Source organism: Hypanus sabinus, chromosome 12, assembly GCF_030144855.1.
Source record: "Hypanus sabinus isolate sHypSab1 chromosome 12, sHypSab1.hap1, whole genome shotgun sequence".
In the NCBI taxonomy this organism is placed as follows: Eukaryota; Metazoa; Chordata; class Chondrichthyes; order Myliobatiformes; family Dasyatidae; genus Hypanus; species Hypanus sabinus.
Window position 1 is genome coordinate 46,008,711 of NC_082717.1, and position 14,656 is coordinate 46,023,366.

Here is a 14,656-nt window from a genome sequence, read left to right on the forward strand (position 1 = left end):
GACACCAGAGGCAAGAACAAAAACGTATAGAGACAGCATGGCTTAATAATAACATCAACTATCATGATCACAAAATAATTGCATATAAATGAATAAACTAGGAAACCTTATTTCAGCTTAATGAATAATATTGGTAAATTAATACTTTGGACATCCCATTTTAATACAGCTTGAGCTTCAGTATTCCTATTGAATATGATCCTTTAGTTTGGGGTGTTATAGTTAAACAGAATATACTAACATTGTATGTACTTTGAGGAATTCTTTAGGAATCTGGATCAGGCTCTAGTATGCATAATTGAGATTGAAATGAAGTGTCAGAGACCCTAGCACCAAATGTTCATTAAAATAATTTCTGCATATTACACTCTACTTTTGGAAGCAAAGAAGAATGCACACCTGCTACTTATTTACATATTTAGTGCTACTTTGAAGGCAGATTTCTCCCTTATGAACTCAAAAATTTCGCTGGTGTTCCAATTTCAGTGTGGAAAAGAAGCTGAGTAAATATTGGGTCCTGTCTGGGGCAGAAACTGTGATCGTACCAAAGGTCCTCTGTCTCTTAAGGAGCAATGAAACCATACGCTGGAAACCTCCCACTTCAACCTCACTTAAATGAAGTATACTGGCTTTCCATAAAGCATGAGTAGACCCCTAGGGGAATTAGGTCACAAGATTGGACTGGTCCCCAACATTGGAATATTAAAAGGCAGTGGCAAGGGGGCACAGACATAACCGATCTAGAGTATAATGCTACTCCTGCCACCCAAAACAACTGGAAACCAATCAAAAAGGGTCTGTAATGGTAACGACCCCATCTTGCCTATTGCCAGCATCTTTGCAGCCCTGCACTAAAGGACACAATCATATAGGCTTTTCTAGTTTACCTATTTCATGAATAAAATTAAAAGTTTATATATTTAAACCATTAATTTCTAACTGGATATCTAGTAAAACAGCTATTGTATGCAAGAACTTATGCCTTTCTTTTTGCCCGCATAAAGCACCGTGAGTATTTCAGGAGCTAGTGAAAAATTTAAAGATCGATGCTCCAGGGTTATAATGCACATTAACCACATCTGGCAACTGAAGTGACCAAAGTGAATGGTTTTCAAACTAATCATTTTAACCACTCTCTCTCCATAAAAGTGTTAAGATTATGGACAATGATCCAGATACTTATTGCCAAATTATTAGATGTTTAATTGTTCAGAGCAGTTCTTAGTACTTTTATGGGGATCTATTACAAGAAATGACATCCCCTACGGGGTCTTGTGCATATTCAAGGTTTGTTAAATCCCTGTTAGTCAAGTTAAAACCTGTAACTTTAAACTGCCTGTATATCAGGAAGACTTTTCTCAATATAGGCATCTATCATTTTTCCCCTTTATGGCACAAAGTGTTCATTAATCAAAAATCACAGTGAGTACTTATCAAGCATTTGCTCTGGCCATGAAGAGGGCTGCCTGCTTCTATCAAGCTGACAGTTAATGGGTGTGTAATTACAATGCAGAAAGTTGTTTCTATTCCAGTGAATTTAAGATAATGAAGTGAATGAAAATTCATGGCAGTGAAGGCTAAGTAACACAGAAACAGAAGTGGAAGCTGTTGCAGTTCCTAAAGGCCAGCTTGCATCATAATTGCCTTCCAGTTGCAAGGGTCCTCACAGATAATTGACCAGAAAATGATTAAGTCATCATCAAATCACTCTGACTGCTAGAGTTCAAACATGTACTTAACCTATCCAAGAATTATATTTTCACTCTGTGTGTCTGCTCGGTCTCTATTCAGCCTTGCGGGGACCTGATTAAAAAGACAACTGAAGGACCCCATTATCTGATTTGCTGTTGATTTCAATAGAACTTAAACCCATTACTATTTGCTGAACTCGTGAGTTCTTTCCGTGTTATCTCTGCAGCAAAATACACTGTCCAAATTTCCAGACACTGTGATAAGAACTACAGGCCCCATGACGACTACTGTTCCTTTTTAATTCTTTTAGTATAAGAAACAAAACATAACAAAACGATAGCAGCCTGCGCACCCGGGAATGAAAATTGCTTTGACATGGAGATTAAGCTTCAGTATTGTTACAAGATATTGTCTCCTACATGCAAGAATAGAGAAAAAAGAAAGGGTATTTTTTCTAGAATGGCCTGTAGATGACCTAATGGGACTACAAAATAAAAGTAAGTCCACATGACAGTGTTTGGCAGAAGGGAGTAAAGGGAGATTTAAAACCTATTGTTACAGAATTGAAATACCAGAGATGCACTGGCCTAAACAACAGAGCCACTCAAACATGAGGGCTCAGCATTTAAGACTTGTGTCACTTTTTGCTTATCAAACATTAGCAGTTCCTGAATTAGTTTTTTTCTAAACAAACATAGTAATCTTGATCTTTAGGTTCTCACTGGTGCATCACAAATAAGTGACCAGTACAAGAGAAGATCTCTTCTTTCTGCAACTTAATTGTTCCTGTGACGGATTAATGCTTCCCATGGGACATGTCCAATCCCAGTGTTTGCTGAAGAAACTTCCTAAATATTCAATGAGCACAGTCAAAGGACCCATAAAACAAATCAATTTGACACCTTAATCTAGTTAGGCAGCGATCGACTTGCCAATGGTGATGGTGGGGAGGGGTAATGGTTGAGATTGGAGCTGTTTGCAGGGAAGTGGACAGAGGAGAAAATTAGATACTTTTTATAGGTGAACTCTCTATTCTCAGTGATCATGTGTGATTATGAGTATTCTGGTTATTCCACAAGTATAATATTAATCATATAACCAGAAGCTATAGTAACAAACGGTCCTTTTAAAATTTTCTTACTATTAAATGTTATGTCCATTCCCTTGTAAATAATATTTTCAAATTTAAAAGCATTTTTGCAAGGCATCAACATATGTAGCAATCATATGTAATATTAAACATTCTAAACACCAATATGCCATTTCCGCTTGTGAGATACTGATATGCAATGTGGAGGTGATCTTGGGCTGAGCAATTGAGAAAAGCTGGCATACACTCACTGGAGATGAACAGGTACACCTTCCAAAATACACACATTCTGAAAAAGGATATAGTGCAGGTGCAAAGAATTAAATTCCCCAGACAGGAGAATCCAAAACTAAGAAGAATAACTCAGAATAAGGGATTAATTAGTATTGAAGGATAGACTTTCTTTTTTATATACAGGGGCAGAAAATGGCTGAATTTATGGAAATTATTCAATATAATTTATGATTCAAGACACTAAAAGGACAGAGGATAAAGGAGCTCAGACAGGGAAATTAAATGAGGTACAGAATCAAGCAGATTACTGAAATATGACTAAGGTTCAGAAGATTGCTAGCAACATGGAGTTAAAAGACTGCAGATGCTGGAGTCTGGAGCAAAAATGCAAACTGCTGGAAGAACTCGGAGGTCAGGAATGTTAGCATGATGCTACTGCAGCATAGGGCATCAGAATTCAATCCCAGCTTCCTCTGTAGGGAGTCTGTACGTCCCCCCCCCGTGGAATGCATGGGTTTTTCCCCAGCTGGTCAGGTTTTCTCCCACAGTCCAAAGAAGTACTGGATAGGTTAAGTGGTCAAAGTATATTGTACAGTGATTAGATTACAGTTAAATCAGGGTTGTCATGGTTGCTGGGATAGTGCTGCTTGTAGGGACCTACTCCGTACTGTAAATAAGTAAAAAGGGGTGGCTGACATTTTGGATCTAAACCCTGCATCTGGACGCAACCATCCATCCTGATGCTGATATTGACCTGAAAGACCTACTTTTTTATCCACTCCACAGACAAATCTTGATCATAACACATAGGAGCAGAATTAGTCCATTCAGGCCATCATGTCTGCTCTGCCATTTCATCATGGCTGATTTATTATCAGCTCCATTCTCCCCTTAACCTTTGACACCCCAACTAATCAAGAATCTATTAACCTCCACCTTAAATACAGCCAATGATCTTGCCTGCACAGCCGCCTGTGACAACAAATTCCATATATTCACTACCCTCTGGCTAAAGAATTTCCTTGTTATCTCTATTCCAAATGAACATCCCTCTATTCAGAGGCTGTGCCCTCTGATACAAGACTTGCCCATTATGGAAAACATCCTCTCCACATCCACTCTATCTAGGCCTTTCAACATTCAATAGATTTCAACAAGATCCCCCCTCATCCTTCAAAATTTCAGAGCCATCAAGCGCTCCACAAATGATAACCCTTTCATTTCCGGAGTCATTCCTGTGAATCTCTTCTTAACCTTCTCCAATGTCAACAAATCCTTTCTTAAAAAAGGGGCCTAAAATTGCTCACAATACTCCAAGTGAGTCCTCACCAGTGCCTTATAAGGCCTCAGCATAACAGCCCTGCTTTTACATTCTAGTCCTCTCTAAATGAATGCTAACATTGCAATTATCTTCCTCACCACAAACTCAACCTACAAGTTAACCGTTAGGGAATCCTACACGATGACTCCCAAGTCTGTTTAAACATCAGATTTTTGAATCTTTTCCCTGCTTAGAAAACGGTCTTTTCATTCCTCCTACAAAAGTGCATGACTGTACACCTCCTGATGCTGTATCCCATATGCCACTTGTTTGCCCATTCTCCTAATCTCTGGAACCATGCCAGAATCTAGTGATTCCTGAAAGATAATTACTAATGCCACCACAATTGCTTCAGCTCTCTCTTTCAGAACCCTGGGGTGTATATCATCTATATATCAGGTGATTTATCAACCTTCAGACTTTCAGTTTCCCAAGCATCTACTCCCTAGTAATAGTAACTGATGCTCTTGAACTTCCGGTATACTGGTAGTGTCTTCCACAGTGAAGAATGATCAAAATACTAATTTTAAAACATTGAAACATGGGAAACCTACAGCATAATACAGGCCATTTGGCCCACAATGCTGAGCCGTAAAAAGTACTTACTTTAGAAATTATCTATGGTTACCCACAGCCCTCTACCTTCCATGTACCTATTCAAGAATCTCTTAAAAGACTCTATTGTATGTACCTCCACCACCGTTGCCGGCAACCCATTCCACTCACCACTCTCTGAGTAAAAAAACTTACCCCTGACATCTCCTCTGTACCTACTCCGCAGCACCTTCCACATCCTTCCTGTAGTGAGATGACCAGAATCAACCATAGTACTCAAAGTGGGCTCTGACCTATACAGCTGTAACATTACCTCTCGCCTCTTGAACTCAATCCCGCGGTTGATGAAGGCCAATACACTGTATGCCTTCTTAACCACACAGTCAACCTACATAGCAGCTTTGAATGTCCTATGGACTTGGACCCCAAGGTCCCTCTGATCCTCCACACTGCCAAGAGTCTTATCATTAATACTATTTTCTGCCATCATAGTTCATCTGCCATTTCATTGTCCCCCATTACTACCTCACCAATGCCATTTTCCAGCATTCTGATATCCACTTTCACCTCTCTTCTACTCTTTGTATATCTGAAAAATCTTTTGGGATCCTCTTTGATATTATTGGTTAGCTTACATTCGTATTTAATCTTTTCTCTCCTAATGGCTCTTTAGATGCATTCTGTTGGTTGTTAAAAGCTCCACAATCCTAAAATTTCCCACTAGTTTTCGCTATATTATATGCTCTCTCTATTGCTTATGCTGTCTTCGACTTCCCTTGTCAGCCACATTTGTGCCAACCTCCCTTTAGATTACTGCTTATTCTTCAGGAGGTCTCTATCAACTTTGATCAGCTCCTCTCTCATGACTCCATAATTCCCATTACTCCACTGTAATAATGATGCATCTGACTCTAGCTTCTCCCTCCCAGGTGAACTCTATCATATCATAATCACTGCTTCCTCAGGGTTTCTTTACCTTAAGCTCCCTAATCAAATCCAGTTCATTAGATAACACCCAATCCCAGAGTAGCCTTTCTGCTAGTGGGCTCAACCCCAATCTGCTCTAAAAAGCCACCTCATTCTACAAATTATCTCCTGGGATCCAGCACCAACCTAATTCTCCCAATCTAACTTCATAGTGAAATGCCCCATGACTATCTGTCTCCCACTGTAATTTGTAGCCCACATCCCGGCTACTGTTCGGAAGCCGGTTTATAACTCCCATCAGGGTCTTTTTACCTTTGTAGATTCTTAACTCTACCGACAAAGACTCTACATCTTCCCATCCTATGTCACCTATGCCTGTCCTATGATATAATGTATATCCTTGGATGTTAAGCCCTCAGCTATAAATTTCTTTCAGCCATGACTCAGTCATGATGCCCACAATCTCAGGGTGGCCAATCTCTAACTGCCCTACAAGATCTTCTACTTTATTCCATATACTGCCTGCATTCAAACACAACACCTTCAGTCTTGTTTATGTCACCCATGTGACACTGCAACTCATCTCACTGACTGCAATTTTACTCATCCTTCCTGACAGTCTCACTGAACAGTCTGTATATCAACTGCCCTGTCCTCAGCCCTGTCACTCCAGTTTCCAACTCCCTCACCCTCCGAGTTCTTCCAGGAGTATACGTTTTGATGTGTTAATATTATATATTACTGCCTAGAAATTCATCTGAATTTAAAAGAAATAGTTTTACAAGCAAAATAAAGTGCATAGCCTCTACATTATATCTCAATTTATCCTTCAAACCTATGATGGGTTTCTGGGCATTAATATCAGCGAACCTTTAAACATTCTTGTTTATTAATTGGTGATAAAGGCAAACTACTTGATATTGGGCGCTGCAAGCAATACATTTCTAGGAAGCCAGCAAATTTATGGGATTTATTACTCCAGAAGCATATTTCTCTTTATCAGCACACTAATCTAAGTCTGGCATTACATCAATGTAATGTAATAGCAAGCTCTCACTAATAAATAAGTACACCAATATGTTAAACTACCTGGTTTGAAGTGTTATATTTTTTAATTATTAAAAAAAATCTATTTTTATGCAATGTGCTATGTAGTATGGTGATCATATCATGCAAAGTGCAGTATCTGGAGAATTACTTTTGGTCATGGATGTAAATTTATACCATCTTATCCCACTTCTACATTAAAGGGCACACAATTACGCGCAAAGATAAAATCGTTTTAATTCTGGGAACAGGGGAAAAATGTGCAAAAATGGACCTGTCAGAAATATTTCAAATGCCTTCTGGAAACTACTGAATATAACTAAGTCTGACATCTATCCATTATTCTATATCTGTTCCAGAATTCATTGCTAAGATTCAACCCATTTGAAATGAAGGCCTCCGGGTTTTTGTCTGGCTACCATTCAACTGTGTGGAAGTTTACATTGATGTCAATCTACAGACAGGATGCTGTCTTACATCTTCAAGGCTCTAACTATCCAATTATGGGGGCAAACTGTGGCTGAACTAAGAAGCTAAACTAAATTCTACACAGCAAATGTTCTTGTAGAAGGAAGACAATTCAAATTTGTTTAGATTTAACAGGAAAATATGAATAAAATATATTTTAAACACAACTTCGCCTTATATTGAATCTTGTTTACTACTCTTTTTAATTATTGTCAGACTCTTACTATTACAAGTAGTTACTATTCAGTGATAAGTGCTTGGCGCGTTAAGGTGATAAAAATTTTAAGTATTCCTTTGAAACTTAAGGCACATTTTCTTACAATTATTAAAGGACAAAATGCTATTAAAAGCCTCCATAAATAGATCTTACTCATATATTTCAACCTAAAAACTTACTTTCAGTAAAAAAAAAATGACTTCAGGCACATTTAAAGGATCTTAAACCATGCTATCAGATGGCAGTTTTATATTAACAATATGCCATTGCTGGTAGGCCTGTGTGCCTGTCACCACTGATGGTGCATCAGAATATAAATGAACTTTGAATGTCACACTTCTATAGGTCTCAAGTGTGCCTATCGGAAGGATAGAAAACAAACATATGTTCTTTTTGCCCTCTAAGCAGTGCATTCCCAGCAAAGTTAGAAGGCCAATGATTAGAATCTACTGATCTTCATAAGAGCAGTATTCTTTTGAACTACCCCTAATTTTTTCAATTGATAAAGTATTGCTTAAAAAATTAGCTAGTAATACAGATCAGCTTCAGTTGGCAACTTCCAATTTTCACCCATCTATTAAAATCATTTCCAGTGTTGACTGGTTTTGATAATGAAGAAAAACTGCAAAAAGCATTGCTGCCTCTAACTTGTGGATAAAACTTTCCAGGAGCAGTTAAAAAATAGTTCATGCAAAGTTTTAATTCTCTTTGGGCTGAATCATCCTCATGTGTGATGAACAGCTAATGGTGGAACTATTTCATTAGTCAGAATGGGAAATGATCAAGAATTGCATCCATTTCAATTATTGAAGACCACAGGAATTTTTATCTGTCCATTGTTCAAATGTGTGCAAGTTTACCTTGGCATCAATCTAAAGGCAGGACTTTGTTATGCACCTTCAAAGCTGAAGGCTAAAAACTTACCCAACTTAAAAGAACAAACTTAAGCTGGACTAATGATTCAATTCAGCTCCTATTTCCTCCCTTAGAAAGAGATAACAAGGTTTCGCTGGTGCTTAAGCTTGCAAACCCAGAGCAATAGGGAATATTTGGTTAACAATACTGCAGATATGTATTACTTCAAAGATGGCAATATGTAAAATCTTTATATTTAAATATTAACATCTGGTCTTTTGTTTATTGTTGATACTTCAAAATTAAAGAGACGGAAAGCAAAGCTCACAGTCAAGGAAGGTGCAGTAAAGAACTCCATTTGACACGGAGTCCTTCCTCATTACGATCATAACTTCTCTCAAAAACTAAATTCAGCGCAATAACTCTGACCTTGATTACTCATTTTCTCCAAATAGGCTTTAAAACCTTTCATGAAATGTCTGCAACAAATGGGAACGATTTGAAGCTTTACAAGTACTCATTAATAAGTGAAGCAATTCAATAATACTTGCCTATTATCTATAAAATATTCTTAAAATTAAATATGGAGCCTCACATCAGACAAACCAATATTCAATGTACTTGTGATTTTGTTAATTATTTGATGAGAAGAAACTGCAGAACTGTGTGACTTGTTGAATGTGTGATCACTGACAAGAACTGAAAGCAATTCCTAACTCTGAAGGAGGGGGAACATATCAAAATTATCAAATTATCAAAATAGTAAAACTGTCTTTGACTATTTTGATGATAATTACAAACAAATAAAAATTCAATTTTAAGTATTAGAATAAATTTAGTAGCTATTTTGATGTTGAGGTGGAGGAAGAACAAATAGTTCAAATTAGGGAAGTAAAAATATAAATTGGGGTTAAATACACTGGAAGCAGAGTAAGGGTGCAGCTGTGACCAGACAGACTTCATATTCTCATTTGAATAATGTGGCCTGAATCTGTCAGTTTATTCACCATCCTTATGCTCAGTCTACACTACATTAAAATCAAATTAAATAGTAAATAGAAGACTGTAATTGCCATTGTTTTGCTGCTGTAATAGCCATGACAGAGCAAAATATCCTCCTCGCACCTACCTTCACGTCAGAGAAGAACATCTTCAGCATATTTGAACTGGGGTACCGGGTGTAGAAGAACATCAGCTTTGCTTTTTTCAGGTGATTGGGTGACAGTCCCTCCTGTATGTACGATGCTAGGTGTCAAGGAAAATATACAGAACATTTATAGGAAAAAAAAACTGTACAGCACGAGTCTTCTGAGCGATGTTTTAATGAAAAGCCAAACTGAATGAATAAATCAAAAACTACCAATAGTTTAACAATCACATAATATTGACTTTTTCGATGTTAACTAAAAGCATAAAACTTAATTCTTTCAAGGTGCAGTTCTCTCCCCGCCCCCCACCCCCAAGATATTAGCTAGGACAGAACAGAAATATTGTACTGTCTATAGATTAATAATGGATACAACAGCATTTACAAACACAAGTCTTACAGCATTGTTACTCCACTGATAAAGCTACAGTATTCATTAATTCCAAGAAGAAATAAAACAACTATTATATTGTGCCAGAATAATTCACAACAGGCATTAAAATTTAACAAGTTAGCTAGAGATGCAAAAGAAATTCGCAAAACAAAAAGGGTATTATTATAAAGTTAAAAATTAAACATCTTTACTCATAGCAGAGAACACAGTATGCCTAGAAACCTTACACAGAGGTTACCGGGTAGATCTAGTGATATCTGACCTATGCAAGACTACTGAACCAAGAAGTACGAAAGGTTAGTTTTCTGACAGTCAAAAAGCCCCCAGGGGCCAACTGATCAATATTTTTTTTCTTACATTGATAAAGAAACCTATTTATCTGCAAATATTATTATCCTTCAGCTCTGAAGACAGAAGCTTCCTAAAATAGTTCCCAGGAGAAAGTTTAATGCAACGCTAATCGTAACAATCTAGCAATTCTGCTTTTCAAACAGCATCCTTGGCACTCTTTTGTGCTTTGTGCATTAGAAGGGCTTTGGCACATCTGTGCTGCAGTTCGCCCACCATTTCCTCCACAAATTAATGGCTTTATAATTTATCAGAAATGAAGATGCATGTGGAGAAAATCAATGTGGGCCCTGGAAGGTCAATTAAGGGGTGCCTTCCAGAAGTTATTTCAAAGGGCATTTTATTGAAGATTACATTTAACAGCAAAAATGCTGCAACTTCCATGACTACGCAAGTGATTTTGAAGAGATCTACAAATTTATTACAGAGGTGAAATCATTGTAAGAGGAGATCAGGTCAAAGTGAACAAACTCTTAAGGAACTGGATCAAGCCGATACTTTGTATTTCAAAAGCTTAATGATGGCTGAGATAACTCATGATTGACATGCTTCTTGTACCTTGGGAAGAGTTGAAAAACCTTATGTGACCTCCATTAGACTGATAGGGAAGACTAAAAGAGCATTACACTCTCCACTGCCATCTGTCATAATGCATAAGTGAAATAACATCGGCAAATGGAAGGAAGTATAGCAAGCTGTTCCACAGTGGTACTTGGAGTGCTGAGAACTAAAAGAATCAATGGCTGTCTGCATTGAAAGAAATAATGGAATGACCAGAAACAGACAGAACCTTCAAAATGCTTGAAAGATGTGAACTAAATTCTGCAAGGTAGACACTGCCATATGGAAAACTGCAGACTTGCAAGGATATCATCTTTTGAACTATATCCCAATTTAAATTTCTATTCAGGAGTGCATTATTTTAGAAATCATTTGTTAGTTTCAGTTCAACTACATAAATTTAAAAACCAACTGGTGATTTCTACTGTGTTCAATCCCGAGGTCTGAAGGAGGCCCACTGGGAAAGGGAGATTAGGGTTGCATGAATTGACAATATTATCATATTAATAGTGGAATCCTAAACAATTGATATACATTTTAAATTTTACTTTAAGCCTTGAGAATCAGCTTGAATGTGATTCCAGCACAGTTGTGCTAGTTATAGATAGAGTATGCAAGCTAGCACCATCACTGGATATTTTCAAATTTTACATTTTAAAAATAAATTAAGAAATCGAACATAGTACACAATTTGTCTTTAATGAACATTTAGCATGGACCTAACTTGATAAAATAATAATGGTTTATATAGAGCCCACTTAGTTAAAGCATACAAATAACTGTAATTTGTCTCGCTCATTTTGGTATGGAAGAATGAGCCTACTCTATTCACAGGATCTTTAACCTCACTTTCAATTATATTCTCATTCAGCTCTCTATATTGCAGGCACTGGGCTTCATTTGATATCTTTTTGTAAACTGGTAAACTTTGCTTCCTAGTATTTCTTGTTACATTAATTTCCAGATAATGTACTATGGATCTGAAAAATTGCTAAACAAAATATACAGGTATAAGTTCATCATTAACACCAAAATTATTACTACAGATTTGCCACAAGAAAAATCCCATAAGATTAAGAGTTGAGCAATGCAATTTTACAGGCTTACAGTTGTTATGCCAGTGACACTCTAAGAAAATTTTGCATTTAGAAGGATAACAACTCCTTGAAGATATAATTGTTATAAATATTTTCTTCCATCGAAACAGTCTTAATTACTCCATTAATGAAATTTATAAAAGTTGATAGCTACCCAATTAACATAACTACTAAAAATATCTCAGATGAAGTATCAGAAAATTGAAAATAACCACCTACTAAATAATTACAGCCTTCACTCTTCTGAATGGGATTCTACAATTATTAAAGTAAAATTTTAAATGGGTCTTTACCTGCCAAATTGAAATACAATTGGAAGGCAACCTACAAATATTGGAGCATCTTTCAAAGTATTTTTTATTTTCATTGAAGAGTTTTCATCAAGGAAGTGTTTACAAAATATGGTTTAACTTTATAAAACATTGATTAGGCTACAGCTGGAGTACTGTGTACCGATCTTGTCAGCCCCCTATGGAAAGAATGTGCTTGCTTTGGAGAGGTGGTCAGGAGATTACAAGAGCATATAATTTTTGTATGAAACTCCCCTTGCTTAAGAACATGAGAAATAGGAGCAGGAGTGGGCCATCTGGCCCATTGTGCCTGCTCCACCATTCAATAAGATCATGGCTGATCTGACCATTGACTCATCTTCAACTACTTCCTTTTCCCCATAACCCTCAATTCCCCTATTATGCAAAAATCTATCTAACCTTGTCTTAAATATATTTACTGAGGAAGCCTCTACTGCTATACTGGGTAGAGAATTCCACAGATTCACCACCCTCTGGTAAAAGTAGTTCCTCTTCATCTCAGTCCTAAATTTAGATCCCCTAATCTTGAGTTATGTCCCTAGTTCTAGTTTCACCTACCAGTGGAACACTTTCCTGCCTCTACCTTATCTATTCCATTCATAATTTTATGTTTCTATGAGCTCTCCTCTCATTATTCTGAATTCCAGCGAGTACAGTCCCAGCAACTCAATTTCTCCTCATAGTCTAACCCCTTCATTTCTAGAGAATCATCAGGAATTTGCCCAGATGGTACTTTTCAGTTATTAGTAAAAACTCCCAGAGGTTGTGCTGGTTTTCCTTGGAGAAATGGATCTGATGACTTAAAAATTATGAGTGGCATAGATAGGATAGAATGTAATAATTTTTTTCCAAAATGCTAAAGGGCAAAGGTTTAAGATGAGGCACAAGAAGTTAGGAGGGGATCTGAGCAAGAATTTTATCCACCTAGGCATTTAGAATCTGGAATCTGCTGCTTTAGAGAATGAAGGAGGCAGACATTCACACGACATTTATAACGTATGTAGTCAAGCACCTGATCACCAAGGCATGGAAGGCTATGGGAAAGTGCAGGTAAATGAGATTAGCTTAACGGGCACTCAGTCACGTAGACAAGGTGAGATGGAGATCCTGCTTCTGTGCTAAATGACTATGACTGGTCCAGGTATTTTAATACCTTATTTCTATATTAATTATCATTATGTAAGTTACTTACTCAAACAATTATTTAAGTAGTTCAACATAAATCATTAAAAACAGTTCGCACAAAAATTATAATCATTCAGATTTGACCCTATTTTTACTTCCTAAAAACGTTAGATTACCCCAAAATTTTCCAGGTGTATATAATTTTACTCTAATTTGCTCTTGGGATGCAGTGATACAATATTTATTGCTCATAAAGCATGCTTTATTAGATTTAAACCTTTTAAAATACTGAGATGAAGAAATATTCATTAATAAATAGTGAGATGCAAATAATCCATATATTTAGTTACTAATCTGTTATTGACTAAATAAAATTAATATGAAAATTAATTTTTTGATTAGCAGAAGAACATATTAACCAACTTGACACACAGATTGCATTCCAGAAATGGGCTCTATGGATTTGTCTACAAATGATAATGTAATGTGTGAAGCATAATTTGCAAAAAAGCAATGTCAAATAAAATTGCTATTCATTGAGCTAAAATTGGCTTTAACTCATTGCTTGATGAATATATTATGGAAAAGTTTAAATTATACAGTGGTTCTAAATTACATCTTGGTAAGAAGATTGGTTCTATTTTAGTAAATTTTACTCTTAAGAATGTTTAGTTAATCTACGTCAGTTTGCTAACACACAAAGAATTCCCATATTGTTTGAGAACAAGAAGAAATCAAGTAACTCCATTCTCTTTATTACCACGTTCTGAACTCAACTGAAGATTACTGCTAAGGTGATCGAGAACAAAGAGAGCACAAGTATGGGTAAAAGAAGTTGCTCCAAATATTTTTCTGAAAATCTTTTGATTTAACATCTTACATTCTTACTTGTATAAGAACCAATACTGCAGATTACTCCCACCCATCACTGACTGGGAAAAGTATAGAGGAGTAATATGGTGGCAGATATGCAGATAACATGTCTCACCAAACACCTCCACCACCACATTATCTTTATTTATCTTCACACAGGCAGGGGAACTCTATGATGACAGCCATAATTCCATTAACAACACCTGCAAAAAGTTAACTGTGACAACAGAAAAGAATGGGAATCATGGACTTGCAACAAGTCTGAGGTAAACAAAAAAGATACTTCAGTGGAATACTTTGAAAAGAGGTGGAGAAAATATGTTCATACGAACCCCATTAAGAATTTAAGCCAACCTGCCCTAACCTTGGCTTGCTTCTCCAGCCCCAAGAAATC

General features: G+C 36.7%; 1 protein-coding gene across 1 annotated transcript in view; it reads right to left on the reverse strand.

The window, feature by feature from the left end:
- The window catches only part of prox1a (prospero homeobox 1a), a 97,475-nt gene that overhangs the window by 71,383 nt on the left and 11,436 nt on the right, over positions 1-14,656 (reverse strand). Inside the window, exon 3 of the mRNA XM_059985856.1 lies at positions 9,536-9,652. Within this exon, the coding sequence (XP_059841839.1) occupies positions 9,536-9,652 (117 nt within the window). The remainder of the gene's footprint in view (positions 1-9,535; positions 9,653-14,656) is intronic.